We start from the raw sequence: 26,043 nt of genomic DNA, 5'->3' as shown, positions 1-26,043 counted from the left end.
TTTGGTCCACCTAGTTAACGCAAATACAGTTCAATGCGACAACCCTGCAATAAATCTTCGCTTCACTAAGGCTGTATATGTTACATCATACTGAAGTGTTTCTTATGTAAGGTCAAACCCATTTCTATCAGTGAGGCTAGTGTAAATAATAGAAACACCTCTCAGTACAGTGCATTACAACAAAATGATAATAAAGTTGAATTAAAGCCTCTTAAACAGTTTCAAACACAAACTGAACATTATAACCTTCATGTCGGCAGGATTTACTGCAGAGCTGCTGTATTAGACTGCATTAGTTTTAGCTAGGTGTACCTAATAAACTGACTACTGAGTGCAGAGGTATCAAGAATGAAGAATGATTATTTGAATGCCATTGTAAAAGAGTGAGCTGGCCCTAAACATGAATTATATACAGTTAGTTTGCCCCCCAGGTGTTCATTTCAAGTGCTCCCAACAAAAGTTCTATTTATTTTATTATTTATGATTGAAATGCATTTTTATCTGGACTATAGTCAATGCTTTATTCCCAAAATACATGTCAAATGCCATGACTGATTTTTAAGATTAATCATACTTTTGTAAATTTCAGCAATGTTTACCTTTTTTATTTCAAATTCAATGCTTTGGTGTTCATCAAAAGGACATCTTTAATGTGAAATGAATGCACCGAAGGGATTCTGTTCACCCTCTACATTGAAACTGGAGTCCACTCATGAATGTCTGGTGCAGGCACTAGTGTTAAGATGGAATATTGTAAATAATTTTGAGTTTGAGACCAGGGTGAGGAACAGAGTCTCAGATGGAAACTGCCTAGTGTTGTCTTGGTATTAGGAGGTCTTATTTTTAGGTCAATAAATTCGGTTGGTTAGTACTGAGAGCCGCTTTGTCTCATTTCTCCCTGCAGAGGGCGCCTCGTGCTAAGAAATTACTGAACTGTACAATGTTGGCTAGCAATTTTAGCAATTTTAATTAAATTATTTCAAAACCATGTTCAAAATGAAACAACTGAAAATGAACTTTGCTCTATCTACAGTTGAAAAAAACAAAAACACATTGGAAAAAAACCAAACTCTACCATTTTGTGCAAAACGTTTGCATTTCACAGAATAAGAAATAGAATTAAATAAATCAGGCACATGAAAGCTTTACAACTCACAACCAGCATGAAACAAAAAGACAATTTTAAGATAGTGAAGCAATTTACTCAATACAGACTTTTAGTAAACCACAATAAATACACATTTCAATATATCATTCATAATAAATACTGGAAAATAAAAACCCAACACAGGATTCTCAAGTGGATGCAGCGTCATTGTATCTAGCCTCCTCACACTGTATGCTTTGGCACGATTACTCTGCACTATAGGCTGTGTTGATGATTGCCTGAAAGCAGTCTGTACACTTCTTTTGTACCACCGAGGTGGCAGGAGAGGTCCCAGCTACTCAGTCGCACAGAACCACCAAAACTCCAGTCCTGACCCTTGTGATTATAAAGAATGGGCAGATATTTGCAAGCCTGGAAGAGGGACAAATATCTGTATTCATGCAGGAGCAGAGAGCTCAAGGTAAACAATGTTTTACAGTATTCACTCAATTATTGCAGTCCCCCAGTTGTTGAGCAGTCTCGCCAATTTCCCTTTTTGTCAGTGATTTTCTAAAGACGTGTTGAAGGTTATTTACAGATTTATTTATTTTTTTGGTAAACTTATTTTTCTCAGTCATTTTCAATGGCTCGTGGGACTCATTGTGTAGCTGTTAATTACCCATATGAATCATGTTTCATAATAAGCTTTGATTGTCAACCTTGAACATTTGCTTCCCCCGTATACAATTATCAAAACTGTGGCACATTTTTCATTAAACTAATGTCGCTTTAAGTACAATATCAAGTGCCGTGACGGTCAATTAAAAGAAATCTCCGTCCCCTTTTACAGAGGATCCTCTCTAAAAGGGAATGCCTATTAAAAACCCTCAAACTATTGCACTTAACACTTCAATAGAGCAAATCAGCATCATTACTGGATCCACATAAATAAACATCTCAGTTATTAGACAGAGGAATGTAGCTTATACAGCGTTCAAGAGCAGAAATCCAATAAGCAGTTAATTTGTGAAATACTGACACATTATCTCGGGTCAATAGTTCGTCTGCAGAACTGTGATGGAGACTGGTTACTGATGCTTTTCAAATGGAGCCTATTATGATAAAGATTCTGTCTGTGATGAATCATAGAGCTTGTCATACTTTTGGAGATATGTCAAAGTGCTACTTCGTTATTATCCCTGTACTGATGAAATGCTTCAAAGAATAAGTCTCCATTTGTTCAACCGCGTTATTCTAAGAGAACAGAGGAGAGTAAAGAAAACAAGTGAGGGGCCATATTTTGACACCGTTCAAGTATTCATCAGTTAAAACCAACTGCATGCCACTGGACCCCCACACGTAAGTGCAAAAGGCTGGGAAATTTAATTTAATTTCTTGACGTTTTATGCTATTGATATTGTATTCCAAAACATACAAATAAGAATTCAGGCTTTTTCATGCTTTTCAAAAACCATAGAAAAGCATATTAATGGCGACAAAAAGAAGAGGAGAAATGTACATTATGTACACGACACATTTTTATATAAAACAATGGCATTTTTTCCCCTAAATGTCACTGAGTTTTCCCAAAACAGCATGCGTATTGTTATCAAAACATTTACAATATATAAGTTTACACATAATTCAGAAACAATAAATAAACTGACAATATTTTTTTTTGTTGTTTTGCGCACATTTGACACATACAGTAGACATAGAAAAGTTCCATCTACAGTACAATATCTGCTTAAAACTAGAACTTTACATCTGAAATTACAAGATACATTGCACGGCATGACATAAGTGATGTTTTTAAAATGCTCCTTGATCTGTTCCATCTTGCAGTAAAGCACGCACTGTAGCAGAGAAACCCTCAGGAGCGAATCATTCCTCAAAAACATTGCCACCACGACCCTATGGCTTTATAGTTACAGATGAAAATGTACTACGGTGCTGGAGATTGCTTTGAAATTTAAGGTCAGATAATGCAAAAAAAAAAAAAAAAAAAAAAGGCCATGATTATGTTCCCTTAAAATACCACTTGGTCAAGTAAAGATGCAATAATGAAAGAACACTTGGAAAGCTGAGGCCCACTAAATGGCTGTGACCTCAGGGCAATGGTCTGGTAAAGGGAGGTTCTTAGTGTTGGTTCCTAGTAAGGTCAGGTCAGAGTGGCCGTTAACGCCGGACTCTTGCTGCGGCTGCTCAGCTGTCATACATGAGCTGCTGTAAGAGCCCTGGGTGTTATTGTTCAGGTATTTTTGAAACGGCGTCTGGCTCTGGTTGTCAGGCTGCTCCACGAACGCTGCTTTGGACAACACCTTCTTCTCCTGATCAGGTGTGTAGCAGGTCAAGGGGGCGGCAGGAGCACCGTTGGTCAGGGTGAAATGGTGACTGGCTGTGTATTGTTCCTCGGCCTGATTAGAGTAGTCTGTGTACTGCTCTGCAGACATGTTGAATGGTCCTTGGGCCGTGCTGCCATTGGTAGCGCTGACCGGATCTTGGAATGCTAAGGCTTCCCCGTAGGGTTCACTGGGTCGGCTGGTTTGGCCATTAGAGACAGCACTGGAGCTCCCCAGCTGATAGTACTCAGCTGAAGAGGAGTTCATTAAATAAGTGTTTCCATTCATGTGGTTTTCATGTGCCACTGAGCCGTCGCTGTAACACAGCACAGAGGACAAGGGGACCACCTCGCTGTGAGACACAGACGGGGTCGTCATGTCGCTCTGAAAGTTCTCAGACTTCTCCTCATCCTCATCATCCTCCTCCTCGTCCTCAGAGTCACTGTTGGCTAAGCTCTGGGTGCTGGAGTCAGACAGTCCGCTGCAAACACTGCTGCTGTCCTCCTCGTCCTCATCGTCCTCTTCGTTCTCCTCTTCCTCCTCCTCCTCGTCCTCCTCGTCTTCGTCCTCTTCCTCCTCGTCTTCGTCATCCAGCGGCTCCTCCATCTCGTCGGCAGCCTGCAGGTGCATGCCGGCCGCCTGTGGAACGGCGTCTGACAGGGAGTACTCCAACCTGTGCTGGGACTGAACCAGAGGGTTTCCGCCTCCCAGGTCGTTAGTTTCGCTACGGTAACCGTTGGTGGGGGACGCCTGCTGCTGCTCGCGGCTCTTCTCCAGCTCCAGCTTCATTATGGTGTGCAAGAAATGGGTCCGAACACGAATGGGATTAAATTCCACTCTCCCGGTTGAGTTGCTGCAGCCCTCTTTTGTGCAGCCACATGGAAATGACATACGGTCCACCTACGGGAAACACAACATTTACTGTGCTTTTCATTTTGTTTTAAACAGATGACCTGTGTAATGTGATAATGATTGTGCCAAATAATTCATGGGCTTCCTTCAAGTGCACCCTCTCCCTCAATGACTCTTCCCACCCTGCACATCATTTGTTTGATCTGATGCCCTCAGGCAGGAACTATGGGTCACTGGAAGCCTGCACCTCCAGACTAATGAACAGTTTATTTCCCTGGGCTGTGAGAACACTAAACAAACAATAATCATGTCCACTGTCTTGTATTGTTTTTATTTATTTTACCATTTGCTATTATAGCTCTTATATAGCTGTGTGTATGTCATGTTTTATCTGTTTTTAAAAGCACCAATAGTGGCACCTGTAATCTCGTATGTAATATATAATGAAAATAAAGCTTTCTATTTTAGTATGTGCTTCTGTTTACAAGGGTGAAGATAAAACTGGAGAAATGCATGTCATGGGATTTACCTGGCACTTGATCCCTGCGATGCTGCAGGCACAGGTCTCTGGGTCGCAGAAGACTCTGCAATCACAGCCGCAGTCCTCTCTGGACATTCGGATCGCCCGCAGTTCATGTTTCTCTTCCACGTCAATCTTCTTTACCCCCGAGGAGCGCAGCAGTGCCCGGCGCTTTTTAGTGGTGAGAGGCTGCAGGAAGAAGTACTCATCTACCTCTGTGTTATCCAGATCGATGTCATCGTCAGAGATGTCCTCTGCCGTGAGTGTGTTGGCCTCTTCAGACTCCACTGTGCCGTTCTTAGTCAGCTGTAAACAAGAGGGAATCACATTCAAATGAAAGTGAAGCAACAAAAACAAAGACTACACTCACAGATTTGATACTGATATCTGCTGAATAATTCTTAGAAAGTCCTTTGTGCATAAATCTTCCTGAGACACAGATTACAAAGCATTTACCTTGAGTTTGATTGAATTCAGTTTCTCCTCCTTCAGGTGATCTCTGAGCATGTCTCTGTGGATCCTCTCCTGCTCCACGGCAAATTCGCCCAGGGAGTACTGCCTGATCCAGCTGTGCCTGTTGGACATGCCCAGCGTGCTGCCTCCCTGGCTGGGCACGCTGGTGAAGCCCTGCCGCCGGCTGAAGTAGTACACTGTCACATTCTCGAAATGCACTCTCCTCGTCCGCAGGCGCTTCTCTCTCTTCAGTATCGAGTCAGCTGCAAGGGAAGACAGGGACGTCAGGAAAGCGGCCCATTGCGTGTCCTTGTCATCTTGGTTGTAAACTGTTCCTGACAATTTATTAATCCAAAGTGGAGAGAATTAAAGCTCCACACTGCAAATCACTGCGTCAAGAACACTTTGAGCACAGTTGATTTTTTTTATCACTTCTTTCATGTCGGAGTAGAACAGTTTCATAGCCATGTAAAGCCTGTTAAGATAAGTGACATTTTTATGGCAAAATGTGGGACACACATGCTGAGCGTATTGTCCTTAAATGCCTGAAATATGAGGATTCCTTTCTTGCCAGCTTTACAGCGAGCTTCTACGTATCTTAGCGCAGCTTTGCAGGGAAGGATTTCATCACATCTCTGTGCTTCCGCTTGGCATGCGAGTCTTCAGTGTGTCTTTTTAAGGAGAGCTCTACAAGAGGGGAGAGGCAGGGAGGAGGGCAACGGTGGAGCATAAATAATCCCCTGCCTGGCCCAGAGATGAAGAGCGCTGGTTCACAGAAGCAGTGTTCCCAGCGTTCACCCCGTATCAGACAGACAGGACAAATAGAAACCATCTGGTTCCAACAGCTCTCCACCCCACGCAAGAGGGACAATGCATTTCATTACAGATGCAGAGCTGTCAGACTGAGAAGAGTCGAGTTTCATTATCTGCATGCAGACAGCTATCGGCTTGTTTTAGGTGTAAAAACCTGAACAGATGTTAAGGTCTTTATAATCAGCTTTTCTGAGGATGTAAAACCTGCAAGAAAAAAACATCTTGCAGGTATTTTTCACAATCTTGCAAGCTGCAATCAGCAAGGGTTCCTTTGCCCTTTAAAGACTTCTCTGTTCTCAGTCTCTCCAAACAAACACACTACAGATGTTTTTTTCCTCCGCTCCCTAACACAACAGCATGGAGATGTAAAACCACTTAGGATATAATTGTCTCATCTCTCTGTCAAGGCAGTCAATCACTGCCCATGCACGTCACTTCACAGGAGTGAAGCCTTCACAGTGCGCAGCTCCCTTGTTGCTGTCAGCTGACCTTCTCCCCAGCTACCAGCAGCTGCAGCTGACACAGAGGCCACGCTCAGCCTCTAGGGACGCAGCACCCTACTTATGTCTTGCTACAGGGAGGGGGCCCTGTCACCCATCTGCATGTCATTCACACAGACAAAAAAAAACAGCGCACCATCAAAACACAAATTTAGCGTTGACTTTGCCTTCAATTAAAGTAAAAAGTGTCTTTGTTTACTTGGCAAAAATATTTTTATTTTGGAAAATGAAATACTAAGTAGCCAAATTGTGCACAGGCATCCTTTCCAACTGTGACTCCTTTCTTTTGTTCTTCATGAATTGCATTATTAAGCTTTTGGTGAAGTTCTTGGATGCTTTCAAAATCCCCCCAAAAAAGGATGAATAAACTGAAAGTGTGTTATCCATTTTACTCGCATTCTGTCTCATCTCTTAGACATTAAGATTCACACATGCACTGTGTTACTTATTAATGATGTGTTCGGTGTCCTTTTGAACCTGCCGAGGAGACATGTCTTTTGTGGTCGGTTTATCTTCGATTAAGAGTGCATTCTTTAATACAAAGCCAGTTCAAGCCAGGAATAAGTGTGGAATCTCTCAGCAGCAGACCTCTATTAGCACTGGTGAGCCTCACAGAATTTAGCTGTGACATTATCTGCGTAAACCAAAACAAGCTTTGCAGATCTGCAGCTGTTTTATTGCAAACTGAATATTTTGGGGGCTTGGCGTGTTGGTCGGCCAAAACAAGACATTTGAAGTTGTCACATTAGGCTTGAAGAAAAAGTCACCACTGCATTTTATAGACCAAACAGGTATTGGATTAATCACAAGTAATTGGCTGATCAATCCATAATGAAAATAATAAAGACCTAAGCTTTACCCATCATGCATCATGTCTAGTTATCATATATCTACTTGCTGGTCTTTCTGTTTGTGCAAAAATGAAAACATACTGCCCCCATCTTAAAAAAGGGCTATTGCATCCAAAATATGATTTACATAAGCGGGAAATTAAGACAATAATTTACTGTTCTTAGAAAGTGGTACATTTACATGTATGGTAACAGTGTTGCACACACACAGCTTGAGACTGCATCACCTCATTTATCTGGCTGGGCCTGTACACTGATGCTGTTCCTAATGAGGGAGGCTGTCTGTGCATCCTTTCCCTTTATTACAGCATCAGACTCTTAGCATCACTCAGTCTCCTCTCCTCTCCTCTCCACATGCAGATTTCTTCTCTGACCTGCATCCTGCATCGATTGCGAGCCACAAAATCAGGTTGTATCTGAGTGTTATTCGCTTCTTGATTAAAAATCCCTTTCAGTGCTTTGGCTTCTCTTTTTTTCCTTGAGATGAAATTATGACATTAATCTTACTGTCAACAGTGCACGTTAGCCACCCTGAGCTCAATGCATGAATTTAAAAGACAAAGTCACTCACGGGTGAAAGGGCCAGAGGCAGAGGGGTTGACACTGTCACTGCTATCCCCACTCTCACTGCAGGAGACCTCATCATCAGACTCCCGCAAGGAAGAGCACGGGGAGGAGGAGGCTTCCACCTCCTCAAATTTCCTCTTCAGTATTCCACTCATGGCCCGCCGCATCTGCACCTGAAACCGAAAGACAGCAGAGGGGCCACGCATTATTTAATATCCAGTTTAGGGCCTTCATAATCCTCAACACACTCAATTAGCAATGAGACCCAGACTCCACCCCCCCCCCCCGCCTCCTCCCTCTTCCCTTCACACACACACGCACACAAAATCTCTCCTGCCGCTATCCCAGCTCCCAGGCGTTCCCTGGGCGATTGATCACCTTGGCACAAAGGAGCTGAGATGGAAGGAGAAAGCTGCTAATTACATACTACGTCTGCCTTACAGGAAGTTCATTCCACTGTCTTTGATTGAGAGGCTGGAGAAAAAAAGAGACTGGACCAACTTGTCTTGCTGCTACCAGCCACTGTGGAATTATGCACTAAATACATGTATTATGTACAGTATTATGTGGATTTAATTGTTGATGCTATAATATAACTGGCTTAACATGTTTTACACTGCATCTCATAGCAAATCATATAACAAATAATGCAACAAATTCAAACATGCATTCACAGTATTGGTGAGATGGGCATTTATGCAGGTGCACACACATGCTGATGTGCACTTCCGTGTAGCTATTGAGTATGGCAACACAAAGTGATATGTACATATATCACACATCAGGCAGCACTTAAGGAGGAAAAGGTGAAGCTGTTGCTGACAGGATAATGAGTGACATCCTGTACGTCTATAATGAGCTTCTGTTAAATCAGATGCTTCCTCCAGAAAAAAGGAAAGGCCTCAGGTGGATGCAGCTATAGTCACTGCAGAGACAAGTGAAAAAAGCTGTACGGTGACAGGCCTTAAAATCTGCAACAAAGTCAATAATGGCAAAGTGGTAACAGCAAAAATAGACCACTATTATCCCTGCTACAGACCTTTAAGTGATAACTAGCATTAAAGAGCGCCATGATAATATCTATAACAGTGCTGTTAAATCAGGCACAGCAGTGTTATGCACAGTTTTTAAACCTATCTTTGTATGGCTGTGGAGGTGCAGCTAAATGTTTGTGGTTACTGCACTTACAGACGCTGTTGTAACAGAAGTGTTACAGACCACTTCAATGCCAATAGAGAGGGGCCATTAACTCCCTCTGACTGATGATGCAATTAGACAAATAAACAAGAACAAGCTCATCAGTCAACTGCACTAAAACCAATCACCATTACAGTGGACCTACTGCATTGTAACTGACAAAGAATACGTTATTATAATAACTTCTTTCCCCCTTTGAATAACATTCAGCCATTATTCCTCGATGTGTAATGTCTGTAATGTTGCAGGACTTATTTAAACACTATTCATGAGACAAGATGTAGTCCTGTAATGTATTTAGCCCTCTGTCCCTTGTTTAAACAGCAGCAGCTGGAACGTCATGTCACAGTTTAAAATAAACCCAATAACACAACAGTGCTGCTGTAGCACAGCGAGGCTTGCTATGACTGGCAGCTTTTCCCTCACTGCTTTCTCTCTTGGAAACTGGAATCAGTAAAGACAGCATGCATCTTCACCCAGTCCCACTCTGTCTGTCTGCCAGAGCAGCTTGTGGGGGAGTTCCATTCACAGGCAGCCACAGTGTTTCATCTGGGCTCTGCTATCGAGTCATTACAGATGCAAATGCTGCCTGAGAGAAAGAGGTGCAACCCAGCGAGGACTAGCACTGCCAGCAAGAGGGGTCATTGTTCCCAGGAGGCTGTGCTTGTTCAGCGCGGTGACATGGCACCGCCAGCATTTGGAGAACCTCCAGAGTCAACAACTCTACCTACAACTAAGGAATGTGAGGCATCCTCCATCTGGGAGAACATGGAGGACAAAGGAGTCTGTCAGGGTAACCTCACTGAGTAGATTTCTTTTCAGAGAGAACTGATATTAATTTGGAAGCAAAATCTGTAAGAGCAGGAGCATCTTTTAGATTCTGCAAAACCAACAACTGAGCCAGCTGACAAGAAACCACCAATCTACTTTGTCTTCTGAATGATCATGACAGGACAAAATGACAATAATTAACGCGCTGATCCTGAAATATATTAAATTGTGAGATTTAAAAGGTTAGAGCTGTTGATCTCACATCAAAACAAAACAAGAAACACATCTTTTTTCCACAATCCATTTCATTTGTTGGCAAACAGGAGTGGAAATTTCCACCAGAAATGACCTGTGCAATTTTTGTCCATTTCCTAGCGAGGGTCCTAATTAGATACCATTGTTGGAAACCCATTCATATGCTTAGCCCTCAGCTGATGCTGCACTAGGCTTTGATACCAAAAGTGGTTTCCATGGAGATTCTAATGTACTCTCACAACTAGTGCTTTCCCATAAGACAGTGTTTCCAGTATACCGTGGATAAAGGTTCCTCTTACTAAAGCACCAATGTTAGTTCATATCTAAGCAAATGATGCAGCTACTTTCTCACATTAATTCATTATTAGTTCATTTACATTCAGCATGAAATGAGAGTGAAAATCTTGACACAGGATGGGCATGACATCATAAGCCACAGCTCTGTGGGTAATCTAGGGTGAACCCCTTTCATCATAGCTAAATAAAAAACAGAGATTGTTGCTCCTTTCCAACAGCTCTTTCTTTGTCTTCACTGTTGCCTTACCACTAATCATGGCTGGGCAGCATACACTATGATACAAGAGAGAAAATCCCAGAGAAAATAATGCAGCAAAAGCCAGCTTGGAAAGCCCCTCCCTGTGTTTGCCTCTCTGTGCACACACATCAACTGTGGAAACCAACTCCTGTCCTTAATCAACAGCGCTCACGGCACTGTAGCACACTTGCATTCTGAATGCAATTATTTTTTCCCCCCTCGTCATTCACAAGGTTCCCACAGTCAAAATAGAACCGATGTGACAACACAAGGCTCAAAACACTCATCCCAAGTGATGCCAACAAGCCTATGGCATCTGGTGCAAGTCATGACACATCAGTCCTAGGATGACCAGATTACACTTCTCTGTGCGCGCTGGCCCTCACAGGAACAACTGACCTGTATCCACTGGCAGACTGTGACTCCTTTCACCTCTTCTCACAGCAGCACAGCCACACAACCATAAATGTGGCTATTCAAAAAAGGTGAAACATGATGAGTGAAGAGGTTCCCATTTTGTTTCAGTCCACTGACTTGCACCGACCCCTGAGCTCCACGGGCATGAGAAAAAAGGGTGCAGGAGTGGGAGAGAGACTTGTAATTTTCCAGCTCTGACTGCACTGTCGGTACCATATGCTTTATTGTTGCAAGACGGCAGTCTTTCTCACTTTAACTCCCTGTCTGTCACTGTGTTCCTCTCTTTCTCTCCCTCTCTCTCTCTTTGGCCACACAAAGGCTCATTAGCTGCAGCCGGCTGAAAGGCAGGAGCCTGACTGGAGCAGAGTGGAGCAAAGCAGAGGCAGCCTGTGAGATCACATGGGTGGGATGTCTGAGAGAGAGAGAGAGAGAGAGAGAGAGAGAGAGAGAGAGAGAGTCAGGCGTGCCTCTGCTCCTGCTGTCTGCAGATATTTTTACCAACATGAGCTGGGGAAGGGGAGGGGAGCGAGTAGGGGGGGTGAGGAGGAGGAGGCAGAGGTATGGGGGGGTCAGCAAGAGAGAGAGACAGAATGTTGGAGAAATGGATAAGGGGTGGGGTGAGGGGGTTTGGGAGATGCAGGGCGATGGGAAACGAGCCAGCAGGGGAGGTGGGGGGGTATAACAGAGATGCAGAGAGGAGGGGATTCAGAGGGGAATAGTAAAGGGGAGGGGGAGAATGAGGAAGAGGTGGAGTGAGATAGAGTAGGCAGGTGAAAAGGATAGAGAACGAGGAAAAGAAATGGAAAAAGGGAAACATCTGATGCCAAGAACAACACAATGGGACCGGCAAGAGAGCACACAACAACAAATAAAAACTTAAATGACTTTTAAAGAAAAAAGAAATCCAGGATAAATTGAGTAGAACAGCAGAACATTACACAATGTTTATATAAAAGTGTTGGCATATTATTGCATCCAGCTGCAATAACCAGCATATGAAATCTGAACATCTAACTGGAAGAGGTTGACAAGAATATATCAACACCTCACCCGTGGAAAAAAAAAAAAGATTTTTCAGCACTGTGGTGGATGTGATCCCAACACTTCCTATGCCAGGAAGTTCTGCAGAAGAGTTAGCGGGGCCTCGGCTTGTGCAGTCAGAGAGCCATTATATCATTCTTGCACTCAGTTGGACCGTATGTCAACATAAAAGATCCTGCACTTCCCCATACAGGATGGCTTGAAGCCTAGAGGCTTTTTTATACAGCCAGTGCAGCATTACAGTCTTTATAAACAAAACGATCACTTCTGAGCACAAACAGCATACAATGCAGAAGGTAATAATAGCATAGTTGCTGTTATGCATTCACTCAAAACCTCCTATTAGCGTGATTTACATCCATTGTGGGTTTATACAATGTCTATGAAAGTCAACATTTATTGACGATCTCATGTGAAAGGATTTGTGTTGTTTCCTTGATGCAACTTTGAGGAAACAACTGTCATTCGACTCTGTGATGTTCTGCATCCTCACCAGTGTCCTCCCTTGAACCTCGCCTCGACAAAACTGCACTCCTCCTCCATCCCTGTTGTCTCTTCCTTACACTGCACATACCGCCTCTCTTGTATACTATATAACATCAACCAGCCACAGTCACAGACACATTAGCCGGCAGCAATATGTTCATTTGGACTTGTACCTTCAGAGTCAAGATCATCATGATCTAAATTACAGCTTTAAATTACAGCTGAAATTGTCCTATACTGTGTAGTATTTATTATGGAAAATGTAAGTAATGCCACTACTGTAAAGCAATCTGAACTGTATTTCTACATGACATGCTACACTGATAAATGTATTCGTAGCAGTGGTCAAGGTGGCAGTAGTGGAGACATTATACTGTATTATTTAAGGGTTTGTATCCCCTCTAAGAGCAATGCTAGCCGTTGAAATAGCTCCTTTCAAACATGCGGTTTGCACACAGGAAGCCAGTGGAAGTGTACTGACGGTACTTTGACAGACTGCTGAGCACTCAGAGATTACAGTTGGCTATTATGGCTAAATCAGAAGGACCAAAGAACAAACAAGCAGCGTCAAAATACAACTGCAGCAGCAACAAGATACACAAACTATACCTAGAAGGGGGTGGACGCAATAAAAGGGACAGAAAGTTAGTTCTCCAATTACAAAATGCAATATTTCTGATTTATGCTGTCCCACTGCCGTTGTTATTGTGTCCACCCACTTCAGATAAATGCTACTCTGATCTAACTGATCACACTAATGAGAGGGCTGATGTCCCTATCACCATATTTTTAATCTAAAAATGATGGATGTGTTCATGTAACAGATGATATGTGTGTCTCTCTCACACTACTAACAGACCCTGTAACAGATTGGAACATGAGTTATAGTGATTTGTGCATCATTGGGGTCTAGCTCTAGGCTACCTGGCAAGATTGTAAAGCAGAGCTACTATCTCTATCTTAACTTGAATAACATCTCTATTAACAATTCTATAGTAAAAATAGCTAGGCATAAACCAATGCCTGCTTTTCTGTCTTTTAAACTGTTTGCTATTTTTATACTTAAAGGTCCAGTGTGTAGGAATTAGTGACATCTAGTGGTGAAGTTGTGGAACTGAAATTTCATTTGTTTGCCAATCGTGAAGGAGAACTAGGGTGGCTGACATGAAAATGGCCCTATCTTGAGCCAGTGTTTGATTTGTCCATTCTGGGCTACTGTAGAAACAACATGGCAAACTCCATGGAAGAGGACCCGCTCCATATGTAGATATAAATGGTAAAGGTAATGTTAGCACAATGATTCTCAGTTTGAGGTGTTTATATTACATTTCTGCCAATGTATCCTCCTAAATCCCGCACACTGGGCCTTTAATGTGAATTTGAATGACACATCTATTAATACATCCTGATTTTATCTTTTTTTTTTGCATGCTTCTATATTAAGAGTCTATTAGGTGTCAAATCTGGATGTCTTATTAGCTGTTAAGTTAAAACAGGAGCAAGAACAACTTGACAAAACTCTGCCCTACTGTCCTTTTCTCTGCAAATGTCACAGTTCTGCTGACTGTTGTTAATTAATCTGATTTCAATCTTTACAGTACAAGTTAAAATTTCACTGTGAAAATAACTATGAGAAGAGTGAACAATGATAAAGCATACCAAACAATATATTCCCTTTTTTCAGTCTGGTTGTTCTTATCATTTTTGATGAAATGTGTTCTTGGATGACCTCATCTGCATTTCTTTAATGATTCATCCATAAGCATCACACATATATGCTGCCCTATTACATAAAAATGCAAAACATAAGCTGGCGAGATGGCATTTGTTACACCATCGCACCAGTGATGGTGACCTATATTTGCTCTGACTTTCAAGAGGCTTTCTTATTTCAGTGGAGGGACTTGAAGACAGCAGGCAAAAACCAACAAAGAACAGGTTTAGAATGAATCATTTGAGTACCCTTACAGTGATTGAGGTCATGAGCAAGTTCTGCCCAACTCCCAGCACAGTCAGAGATGAATGGTAAATTCCAAAATATATTTTTAATGATATCTCTGAACAGAGTCCTGTTGTTAAGCAAAGAGAGGAGTGCTTGTTATTTCTCACAGCAAATGCTGTATACATTATTCTGAAAAGAACATGAAGTATAGGTTAATTTACCTTCTTTGTTTTCTGTTTTACAGAACATAAACAACGTTGAAGTGGGAGAAGCAGGGAGCTTGTCTTTCGTCTATGCTCTGACACATGAACTGCCTCGTCAAAAGTGTTCCTGCAAAAGCTATTTCCAGGGTCCTTTGCTCAAGATCAGTGACACAGAACCTTTGGAGGTTGTGCATGTGCTGAGTTAAAATGCAAATTGTAGAAGCAATCATTATATAAACCCTTCAGTGATCCTGCCAAAACATTTGACTCTGAACTGTCTGGCTTCATGACAACATACCAGCAACTGTTTAGCAGGAGTGGTCACAAATCAGAACCTTTAATGGAGGAAACCGGGGTGAACCAAGGATGAATCACCGCACCCACTCTGCTTATCACCTTCATCACAGCCATTATCCATCTCAACACTTAACACAGCTATCTCACACAACAGATGGCAGGTTCTTCAGCCTATACAGATTCAAGTCCAAGGTCAAGGGTCTCCATCGGGTCACCATCAGCTGCATACTGCAGCTCCAATATGAGGCTGCGGCATACAGATCATAATGCCATCTGCCATCATTCAGAACATGATGTGCAGTGCACCCATGGTGCATTTCCAGAGGCATAAAAGATACTTGGACTGGCCATAAACAGTAAGTACACAGAAGTTCATCTGGACTTTGCCACATTCCCACATGTACCATAGATTATTCTGCCTGCTTTTGCAGTTTGTCTTTCCTCAGACACAGAAATTAACGATCACGTCAGTTACACAAGCAGGCTTTTGCCAAACTCTGTTGCCTACTCTGCTGTGTGGTGCAGGAGCCTGGAACACTAACAGTACAGTACAGTATCTCACAACTCCGAAAAATTCATACTAGAGCTACATCCTGAAAATCATGGACATCCACTGGGAAACAGATCCACAAATGTTAGTATGTAAGAGAAAACAAATATTTTTCGGATTTCTATGACAATCATCAAATACCAGCTCTGACAGATTGTCAATGTAGTTACAATGTCTGACTCGTGTTAAAGCAGACACTCCACTCTCATCTACATACTGGCAAGCTGGCACCTAGATATTAAAGAGAGAGGTACAAGGACAACGTCAGGACCAACCACAAAATGTGAAAGGGCACTGCAGAGGCAGATCTTTGCTGAATAGAAAAGTTCATGGAGCAGCCACACGCCATGAAAAATAGTTCCAACAGGTCACACGAGCCAAAGGAGAGGCTTACAACAAAGACAGCAGATCCATGTTCGATTACTGTCGCTGTACGCTCATTGCAGTAAAATCTGTTGTGCAAGAAACAGAAAGGACCGTTGTAGTAAGGTCATGTGAAACTACAGTATTTCATATGAGCAAGCTACATTTGGTAGAACATATTTCTACTACCTTGCGGCATGTCATGCAGCAAGTCACAGCTAACAGAAATCTTCCCTGTCTTCCGCAAGTATCAGTCTAAAGGAAATAAAGAGAAGTTGATCATTTTATCGCAGGGCTTTTCTGTCCCACAGACAATATTTTAGACCTAATACACACTTAAAAACCAATGCCCAGAAAATGATCAGCTCTGAAATCAGGGTTTCTGGTAAGTTGGCTATGATACGGTGCTGATTATGGTCACTTAGCAACGTCAGGCACAAACTGCCTCTACGTCCTTGAAAGTTAGCACAGAGTAGGCACAAAAGTAGCATCCAGCACCTAACCTTGCCTTTTCCAGGCAAGAAGACACGACATGGGTCCCAGCCCTTAAGCTCCTTATTTAGGTTCACAGTCTGAGCTCAGACTGTACGGTTGAGTCTCAGGGTTCTCATGATCTCACACCTACACGACTTCAGGCAGCGATCTCTAGCTAACAAGCTCAGATTATGTATGTATTTGGTAAAACTGGATACCACATCCCAAATTTACGCTTCATTCAGGCCAATGAAAGCTGTTCACTGGAAGAATATGGCAGGCTTCCATGTTTTTGGCTATACACCGCACACTACTCCATGCCACATAAGTTTAATAGAGACAATGTTTTGATCCTACTTGGATCTTTATCAGGGTAAAATGACAGAATGCCCAAATGTTTTTGGGTCCACAGAGCATGGGCACTAGGGCACTTTTCAAACCGAGCCAGTCAAGAGCTTACTTGTTGAAGACTTCTTCTAGCTGAGCCAACCAACTTCCGACAAATTGCTAATGAAGAAAGTCAGGCATTTAGCAAGCTAAAGGTCCACCAGTTGACGGAGCACATAAGAATTATATTGGTCAGGCTATCAGAAACATGACTTTAGATACCAGGGTAGATCTGTGTTTGTAGGTTATGTAATTAAGTGTTTGATAGCACATTACCTACATAAAATCAACTAGCCGATAGTATTGACGGCTGTGTTTCGGCTGAGTTTTGTTTGAGTTTGCTGAATATTTCTGCCCCCTGGTGGTCGATTATTATAGCTTTACATGTTTTTAATAGCAATACTAACATTCAGTCGGTGCCAAATTCAACCCCCCTCCACACTCTCATCTTCCATGCACTACATAAACATCCCATCTGTATTGGTATAAAATGTTGCAGATAAATCTACGTAAATCGCTAATTAGTCAGTTACATATGTATGCACTAATTATTTGCATATAAATATATTTTTAAAGAGACGCAGTTCCTCAAGGAGGACCATCAGACTCCTCTTTGATCGACTGCCAAATGTATATGTGTGGGGGGGGCAGGAGTGGGGTTGTGTGGGTATAGATTGATATAGATTGCAAATTTGCTTCCTTGCTCTGTATCTGCGTCTGCCAAATGCCTATGCCATTCAATATGGCTGGTTGCATCGCAGACTACTAGTGTTTCCACAGTGATGAAGCACACATTCATACAGCCCAGATGGCTTGGCAGATCTTTTTTTATTCTTCTTCTTTTTTTTTTTATGTGAGAAACATTTTTTTTCATAGCAGGAGACCCTGTCTGAGTGACTGAGGGTGCACTCCAGTAGAACCAACTGATGGGATCACGGAGCAAAGACAAACCCTGAAACCATGAAAGATCCTGGGCCACGCAGCCAGTCTGAGGTTTTGTTCGAACTCATCCATCACCGGTGTCACACTCAGGCGTACACGGCAACCTTGACAGAGAAGGAGAGAAAGCTAGGCAGAGGGAGATAACTAGATAGAAATAAAGAGAGAGAGAGAGGGGAGGCTAGGTCTCAGCTGGACTCCCCTGAGGAGAGGCTGTGGCCTGGATGATTATACAGCTACAAATGATGTCAGTGGAGGATCCCTGCCTCAGAGAGAACACAAACCCACTGCTCATATATTCATTGACACTGTTTTGCAGAAGGGGTTTGATAGATTCCTAAATTATACATGAAAAAGGCCACAGTTGAATGTGTTTTGCGATAGGTCAGGGGGCAGCTGCCTCTGTCTGTATGTGCTAGCATCTTTTCTCCAGAAATAAAACAATAAACACGGTCATTTGCATCCTGTCCCTGGAGAACACAGGGACCACACACCAAAAATAAATGTATGCAAAGGATAGATAAAATCAAAGGGTAACAGCTTGTGTATAAAATTTTGCAGAAAACTCTTATAGCTCATTCAGTTATTTTCAAAAACAATCAATGTGCATATGCTGCAATTAAGCTACACTATCTACAAATCTTTTATCCATACACAGTCCCTTCCTGTATTCTAAACAGGCCTGCCATTACTCCTGTTAGGTACCCAGCACTGGAAAACACCTGCCAGTTTGCTCAGCGACAGTGACAATAAACATTTGCTCGGGCTGTTTTTTCCCATTGTACCACAATAAAGGTCAGATGGACAAATTATGCAAATAAATAACATTAATTGTCAAACACAGTCATCCTCAGTCTCCATCAGCCTTTAAAGAATCCCTCACGTGCAAGGAAAGAAAAAAAAACATTCAGCAATTAAACACAAAGGAATCCATTTAAGGAAATGTAGCGACATCTACAGATTTATGCAAATGAGACTTCACATGCGCTCTGTACATTTGTTAACTTGCACTTGCCTGAGGCTGCAGACAGATCTGCTCCACACACATGAAAGGAGGGAAGAAGGGGGGGGGTAGCAGGAGAGAGAGAGAGAGGGGAAGGGAGGAGAGAGTGCAGCCCACTGCTCAGCACTCAGCACACGGAGGAGCCTGGTGATGCCTGCTGCAGCCTCCCTCCTGCAGCTACAGTACAGCCGAGTGCTGGGAATCATTGATCTGTTCTTCCTCCTCATAGAACAATAGAGGAAGCACGGCTCCTTATTAACCACATGGGTCCAGAGCAAAGGGTGACTCCATATTTAATCCTACATATCTGGCTGCACCAGTTTGATATCAACATTGTGTTACAGCATAAAGAGTTGGTAATAACTAGATGTGTTATGAGTGGCCAGTGTACAAATGACTTGAATGAGAACATTATGGCAAGAACTTGTTGAAAGCTCCTCAACTCATTTGACTCCTGGCGTGATGTGTGGTTTCTTTTTCCGTCTTCCACACCGAACAGCGTTAGGCAGTGTTTTAATGAAACAGAGCTCCATGCCTAAATTGAAGTGTAATCTCTGAGACGACATTTCATCCACCATCTCAACCGTCTTTGTTTTTACAAGCAGTGATCAAAATACGCCGAAGCAGACAAGCGCGAACGAACGAGCTCCACATTCAAACTAATGTTTTGATTTGCTGTAATTCAAGTCACACAGTGCGGAGGCATAATCAGGTACCCTCACCCTCATGTCAATCACAATGCTCGCCTAAATTATTCATGGCTCTATATTTTATTTATGACTATATTTTCCCATGCCACCTGAAAGTTCGCAAAAGCCGGTTTTGCTGGCAGAAACAGAGCTGCCAAAGCATTTCATAGAGACAGGGCTGCTTTCATCTCTCACACAGGCTGGGAAAGCTGTGGGATGTGGAGTTCATATTCTGCAGACAAGCCTTATCATTTATATATAGCCAGTATCATGTTGAGATCTTGAATCATTTTTTATATGCAAAGCATTTGCACTGTTATCTGAGAAAATTCGCGAAGTAGGCCAGCTCTGCATGTAATTACAGTATATGGTGAATTAGAGTGATAGGAAAAAAAGGAAAAATTCCTGAGAAAAATCAATGTGAATTGTTCTACAGGATAAACACTTAATTTAAAGGATGTTACTGGATGTGTTGTTGGTTCGGCTCTTAATTGAGACTGTAGGTGTGTGAAATAGGTGATATCATCAGGTTAATGTTCTCCTGCAGATCATGGATATATGCTTGAAGAGCAGGTACATTTCTGCCTTACTCATTTCTATATCACATTTTGTAACAGTAATTCAAATATACACAATAAAACACTACGAGTACCAGTTATTTCCTTTTTATTTCTACTTCTTATTCAGAATTCTGAAAAATGATGTTCTTTTAATTACAGCGCTGGTGCTTTTTTCTTTGTGATTACTTTTTGAAAAACTATCACGGCTTTCTTTCTACAAGGCTTTTTGATGATTAGATGAGCCTATGAAATATTAAGTAATCAGACATTTGGTTAAGCTGTGCTAAAATGAAAAATAAATAAAAACATCTGCACACTTCTCTCCATTCTGCAAAATGTAATACCTAAGCTTTGGTCACTAAGACATTTATGAGACATGCCAAACTGTGTCAATGTCTGCTTAACATTTTTGTACCTGTAAAACACTGGAAAAATGAACTTATTATGATTAATTAACATGCAATGGTCATGACTAAACTAAGACTAAGCATCAGTCAAATTTAAAGCTAGCTTACTAAGGACTGTGTGGGTGTGGTTTGATCAGATTTAACTGACAGTGATCACACTAACCCACTGAGTGTCATCAGATTCTGACTCAAATCCTGATTGGTGCATGAAAGTATAGGGCATCCAACTAAGCCCCACCCACATTAAAAAAACATAAACCAATGAAGAACAGAGAGCAAACTAGAGATACAAAAATCTAATAATATGTTTATGTAGGACCCATCACTCATAGGAAGATGATTCGAAAAAAAAAAAGGTTTTCAACGCATAAAAAAAGCATCTAATCCAATTTTAAAAGCTTAAATCAGACCTTATATATAAATACACTGAATGTACTTCATCTATTTTGCTTATACAACCAGGAAGTCTCTTGACATACATTACCTCAAACAAGACCTGGTCAAAATGGTGTCAAAATGGCAGCACTGACACAGATAACACCATGTAAAATTAATTTTCATTTAGAGCAACAAAACAGAACACGAGAAGCACTGAAGAGCTGTTACAAAAATTTCTCATCAAACATGTTATGAATATGTTTTTTGAATGCCTGATATGAAGACAAATGAAGTTAATATTGTGTATTATCACAGGCCCAGGGTGCATACTGCAATATACATGCAAATGAGACTAAATAAATAGACATAACCTCATCTTATCTAAAATTATTTGATCTTAAATTCATAATGTTACTTCACCAGAGGTTTCCTGAGTTTAAACCTACTCCAGTGATGTGTGTGTCAATGCTGTAGCCAGAGAAGTATCACTGAATGAGAATATGAATTGTCAATAATGAAACTGAAACACATAATCTTTACTAATTGTAGAATATTTGCAAAAAACCCAGAATAATTACATCATCACTTCAGATGTTGATGTCTGTATACACACACACACACACACACACACACACATTTATGTGGTTGCGCTCTGTGCGCTGACAAATAAAACTCATTAAAGGCAGAGAAATATGTATTTTTTTTTCTTTAATTAGCTGGCAACAGACAAAAGATTCCAAATAGGTGTCATGGCAACATCTCAAGAGAGCACAGTCCTGAACCGTGAAAGCTCAGAGCTCAGCCAGGAAGGAGCCAGAGACACAAAAAGAGTCACATCAAAAGCTACTAAATTGGAACCATGAACCCTGCTGAGAAACACAAAGCTGCTCTGTAATCTAAAAGGTTGATATTAGTTCACACCGCAATCCTATACCTCGCTGATGCCGTGATTTTAATTAGGTGTTTCGGACGAGGAATAAAACATGCACAGTGACAATTAATGAAAAACAGAGAAGGCCAATTGTTTTGAAAGAACATAAATTGTGTGTATCACACCACATCTCAAATGATCAAAAGGACATATAGCCTATCCACATAAAATCAGAGAATGTTTTATACAGTGTTTCTGCATTAACCTGCCCGTTAGCTTGTTGTCTTATCCTAATTAAGTGGATAAGTCTCTTTGAAGATGTTTCTTTTAAAGGTCCAGTGTGTAGGAGTTAGGGCGATCTATTGGCAGTTATGGTATATAATGATAATAACTATGTTTTTATAAGTTTGCAATGACCTGAAAATAAGACCTGTGTTTGCGTTACCTTAGAATGAGCCATATCTATTAACATATGGAGCAGATTCTTTTCCACATATTCCGACATCTTGTTTCTACAGTAGCGCAGAACAGTCAGACCAGACACTGGCTCTGGATAGGGTCATTCACTTTTTTTGCTAAGTGCTAGCTAAGTGCTTAATTTTTATCATTCTGTGGATGATTTTTTTAAATTATAAGCAGACACCCTCACAACAAAATTATTCCATCATTCTCGTAAAGCATATATTCAACACTGTATTCATGAGTTAATGTTGTCACAATTTAATGAACCTGCTGCTTCAGAAATGTTTAGTATAGCAGCCAAAATTTAGCCTTAACACTTCATATAGAAGCAAGCAAAAAATTACTAAAGAAAACCAGGATCCATTGGCAGAAATGGAATATAATCACCTTAAACTCTAAGTCATCATGCCAACATTACCTTAAAATGAGCCATTTCTATCTACACATGGAGCGGGTCCTCTTCCATGGAGTCAGCCATGTTGTTTCTACAGTAGCCCAGAATGGACAAATCAAACACTGGCTCAAGATAGGGCCATTTGGGTTTACATGTCAGCCACCCTAGTTCTCTTTCACGCTTGGCACACAGAAGAAACTCCAGTTGTGTAGCCTCACCACTAGGTGTCACTAAATCCTACACACTGGACCTTTAAAACTACTGAAAATTAAACTTACCATAAGCATCACTGGGTAAAAAATAGAGTTGACTGAAGTGTGGTTTGTGAGCAGAGATATGAGAACTATGAGTGAGCTGTATCAACATATTATTCATATGTGCAATGAGTAATTCCTCTTGTTTTATATTGTAATTTCCATGGATTATTGTTTTACATTTCATTTCAACGTTTACTATGCTATTTACAGAGATAACACTGGTGATCTGAACCGGTCAGTGGTGGAAAAAAAAGCACTTTTAATGCGCAAACTTAAATGGGACGCATTTGCCCCCGTTACCGTTTTAGCTCCGTTTCGCGGCTCCCGGCTGCATCCGCCTCCCTCAATACTGAACCAATTTTATAACGAGTTGTACCTATGAATCATACGCACACATACACATGGGGAAATAGGGCCCAGGTTGAAAAATGCCGAAGTTATCCTTTAAGTCAGGATACAATATTATTGTGATACTACATATGTTGCAATATGCTGAGTATTGATAAAATATGTTGTGATTTATTACTTTTTTTCTACTGTTAATTAAGTTGCCAAATGAAAGCTTTGTCAACACCTGTTTTTCCTAGTAAGATAAAGTTTCAGTCTGTTCATCTCACTTTAGACATTTTTCTTGCAGCAGCAAAATGTTTCTAGTGGACTTGTCTTACCCAGGTGGTGAGATGTAAAGCGAGGTGTTAAACAACCCACTGGACTTACACCTCCAGAACACAGATTCTTTTAATCCAGTCTTTCCCACATCAATTAACAACCTGACCTTTAACCTCACCCAGTAAATCTGCCTGAACCTCCAGGTGGAGCTTAAAGCCACCACTTCTTGTTGTTCCCACGTAAAAGGAAACAAATTGATTTAGCTGTGCACGGGAACCTTTGTGTGCAGACAATTCACCCACACCAGCCTCCCGCAGAGAGACTCTCCTTAGTGCTGCTAAGCCATAACACCTTTCCTGTGAATCTTTAATGGACCACATTCACTGTTATCAAGCTTGAGCCATCTGTGCTACAGTATGTAATAGCAGCATGGCTGAATCACTTATTCAAATAAGCCAGCTTAATGATGCGGCTTTTCGCAAGTAAATACATCTACTTAATGTTTCAATGTCCTTTTACTCAGTGCCACATGTACTAATTAAATTCTGCTCCTCTGAGGACTGGGTGCTGATGGATTGGGGAGACAGATGGATTGAAGAAGGGGAAATACACAGTCACAAGAAGAGAGGCCCCACACACACATCGTCCAGCCTCCCTCCCCTCCCCTCCCCTCCCCTCCCCTCCCTCACCTTTCAGATCTCAATCACAAAGACGGAAATGGTTGTGTGATTGTGTGTGCACGGTCACATGTTTGAGGGCATGGTTTCGCACAGGGATGGACTGTTAGTGCTGCCTTTTCCTTCTGACAAAAGAGGCTGGCGGAGGAATAATTATAAAGAAGGCATGGAAAGATAATGAAGCTGCCATATTGAAGACTAATATGTAAAAAAACAGTTCACACGATTATATCTTTTGATTATATTAAAGTAAATGTATTAGTACCACATGGCTTCACAGGCAACAGTGAAAGAAATATTAATCTATCAGTAATAGTGCCTTGGATATATGTCAACGCCTGTGATTTTCACATTTTCTGTAGCACTGACGGTTGATTTGCTGAAAAAAATAAATAAATATCAAGCATATAATACAACACACTCTAGAAAGAATATGTCCTCTTTTCATCATTTTGATATCAGAGGCATCTCTCTAGTATAATCCAGTGAGAATAGCACAGCTGTCTGTATTGACTAAACACTGTTGTCTGCATCAACATCACATCATATCTTGTTATCAGAGGGTCTTTTGTGGCAGCGTAGCAACAGTTGTGCGAGCTTTGAACGGCATCTATCTCGCAGGCATGAATTCAATATGTTAATGTGTTGTGAAGGCTGGCAGTATGATATTTCAGACAGCGAGAGGGAGATGTGTTCTTACCTTTAGCGAAATATATTAGACTGCAGCCGCGATACGCCTCTGTTCTGTGAGGGATAGAGAAGAGAAATATAAATATTTAGACTGCAGCTAATGTAATAAGTAGTGTCTGCTCTATTATTTCTGGAGTTACAAGAGATTTTGTGCAAAAAGGTGACTTTAAATCATGTTTTATGCTGTTTGGTGCACCAGCTGACACAAGGTGCCACAACATGATGAACACAAAGCAAGTATTTTGTAATGCACATGTTGTAGTGCACATTCTATGTCAAGGAAACTTTGCATTGATGTATAGATGACTGACAGCGCTTTATCTAAATCTCTTTGTGAGCCACTTATAGCTGGGGAGGTTGGAGAGAGGGGGGGGGGCATCCCCGTGGGAGGCAGGAGGGGAACAGACTTTCTGCCTCCTCAGCCTGTTCTGCAGGAGGCTCTGCGGGGAACCAGACTCTCTTCTCCCTGCGGTCTGCATGAGAGGCTCTCAGCCAGTTGGCCATATATACTAGTCAGCTGGCTCCTAGTAAAGCAGCCTGTATGACACACATGTGCGACCTCAAAAATGATACACAAAGGCACAGGAGCTCTTACATGCAGGATCCCTTTGGGCTCTGGGTCTATTTTGTGCAGCAGTGAAGCTTTTGTGCTCAAAGTGTTTGAGCAATAAAATGGTCAATGGCTTGGATGGAGCAAAGAAAATCTGGTTTTGAAGTATTGGTATCATTCTCAAATTTGCTATGTATGTGTAGCACAGACAGACTGATGCTCAGAAGAGTTTGACAATTGGACCATTTAGGGATGGGTCCCAGCATACTGAAGCAACAAAACAGCAGGAAATCATATAACATGTCTAATTACTTTACGCACCAGTAAAAAGACGCATGAAACATATACAACAAGCTCATATTTCCCCCATCTGATCATGTATGTATTCAAATACACGGCCTATTACCTGAGATTGCTCATACTCACCATTCATTTCGTTACTATCATCAGTACCCAGCCAGTCAATGACGCCCCTCTCTCAATGGACTTCACAATGTCTCCCTAAACCAGTTTTCCTCTTCGGAAATCCTCCACCGCTGTGAGATCAGTCAAAACCGGTACCGGATTTCCCCGAGTAGTGTTGCACTGACCGGCACAATTGTCGCATATAACAGTGCTTTAACAAGCACTCCTTCCGGCTGCTCGGGGAACAAT

The 26,043-nt window shown here is 41.6% G+C and overlaps 1 protein-coding gene across 2 annotated transcripts; it reads right to left on the bottom strand.

The window, feature by feature from the left end:
* Positions 1-77: 77 nt before the first annotated feature.
* csrnp3 (cysteine-serine-rich nuclear protein 3) lies at positions 78-26,043 on the bottom strand. 2 transcript variants are annotated; one of them, XM_050048967.1, is made up of 6 exons: positions 25,816-26,043; positions 24,850-24,893; positions 7,990-8,158; positions 5,258-5,517; positions 4,811-5,107; positions 78-4,329 (listed from the first exon to the last, which is right to left on the bottom strand). In XM_050048967.1, the coding sequence occupies exons 3-6, from the start codon at positions 8,150-8,152 to the stop codon at positions 3,181-3,183; spliced, it is 1,869 nt and encodes a 622-aa protein (XP_049904924.1). In that variant the 5' UTR covers positions 8,153-8,158; positions 24,850-24,893; positions 25,816-26,043; the 3' UTR covers positions 78-3,180. The 2 variants fall into 2 exon arrangements, with proteins under 2 accessions (XP_049904924.1, XP_049904925.1); XM_050048968.1 differs by lacking the exons at positions 24,850-24,893; positions 25,816-26,043 and adding an exon at positions 11,143-11,512.

Source organism: Epinephelus moara, chromosome 7 (assembly GCF_006386435.1).
Source record: "Epinephelus moara isolate mb chromosome 7, YSFRI_EMoa_1.0, whole genome shotgun sequence".
In the NCBI taxonomy this organism is placed as follows: Eukaryota; Metazoa; Chordata; class Actinopteri; order Perciformes; family Serranidae; genus Epinephelus; species Epinephelus moara.
The sequence above is the reverse complement of the archived record's forward strand: the minus strand, read 5'-3'. Positions and strand labels throughout refer to the sequence as shown.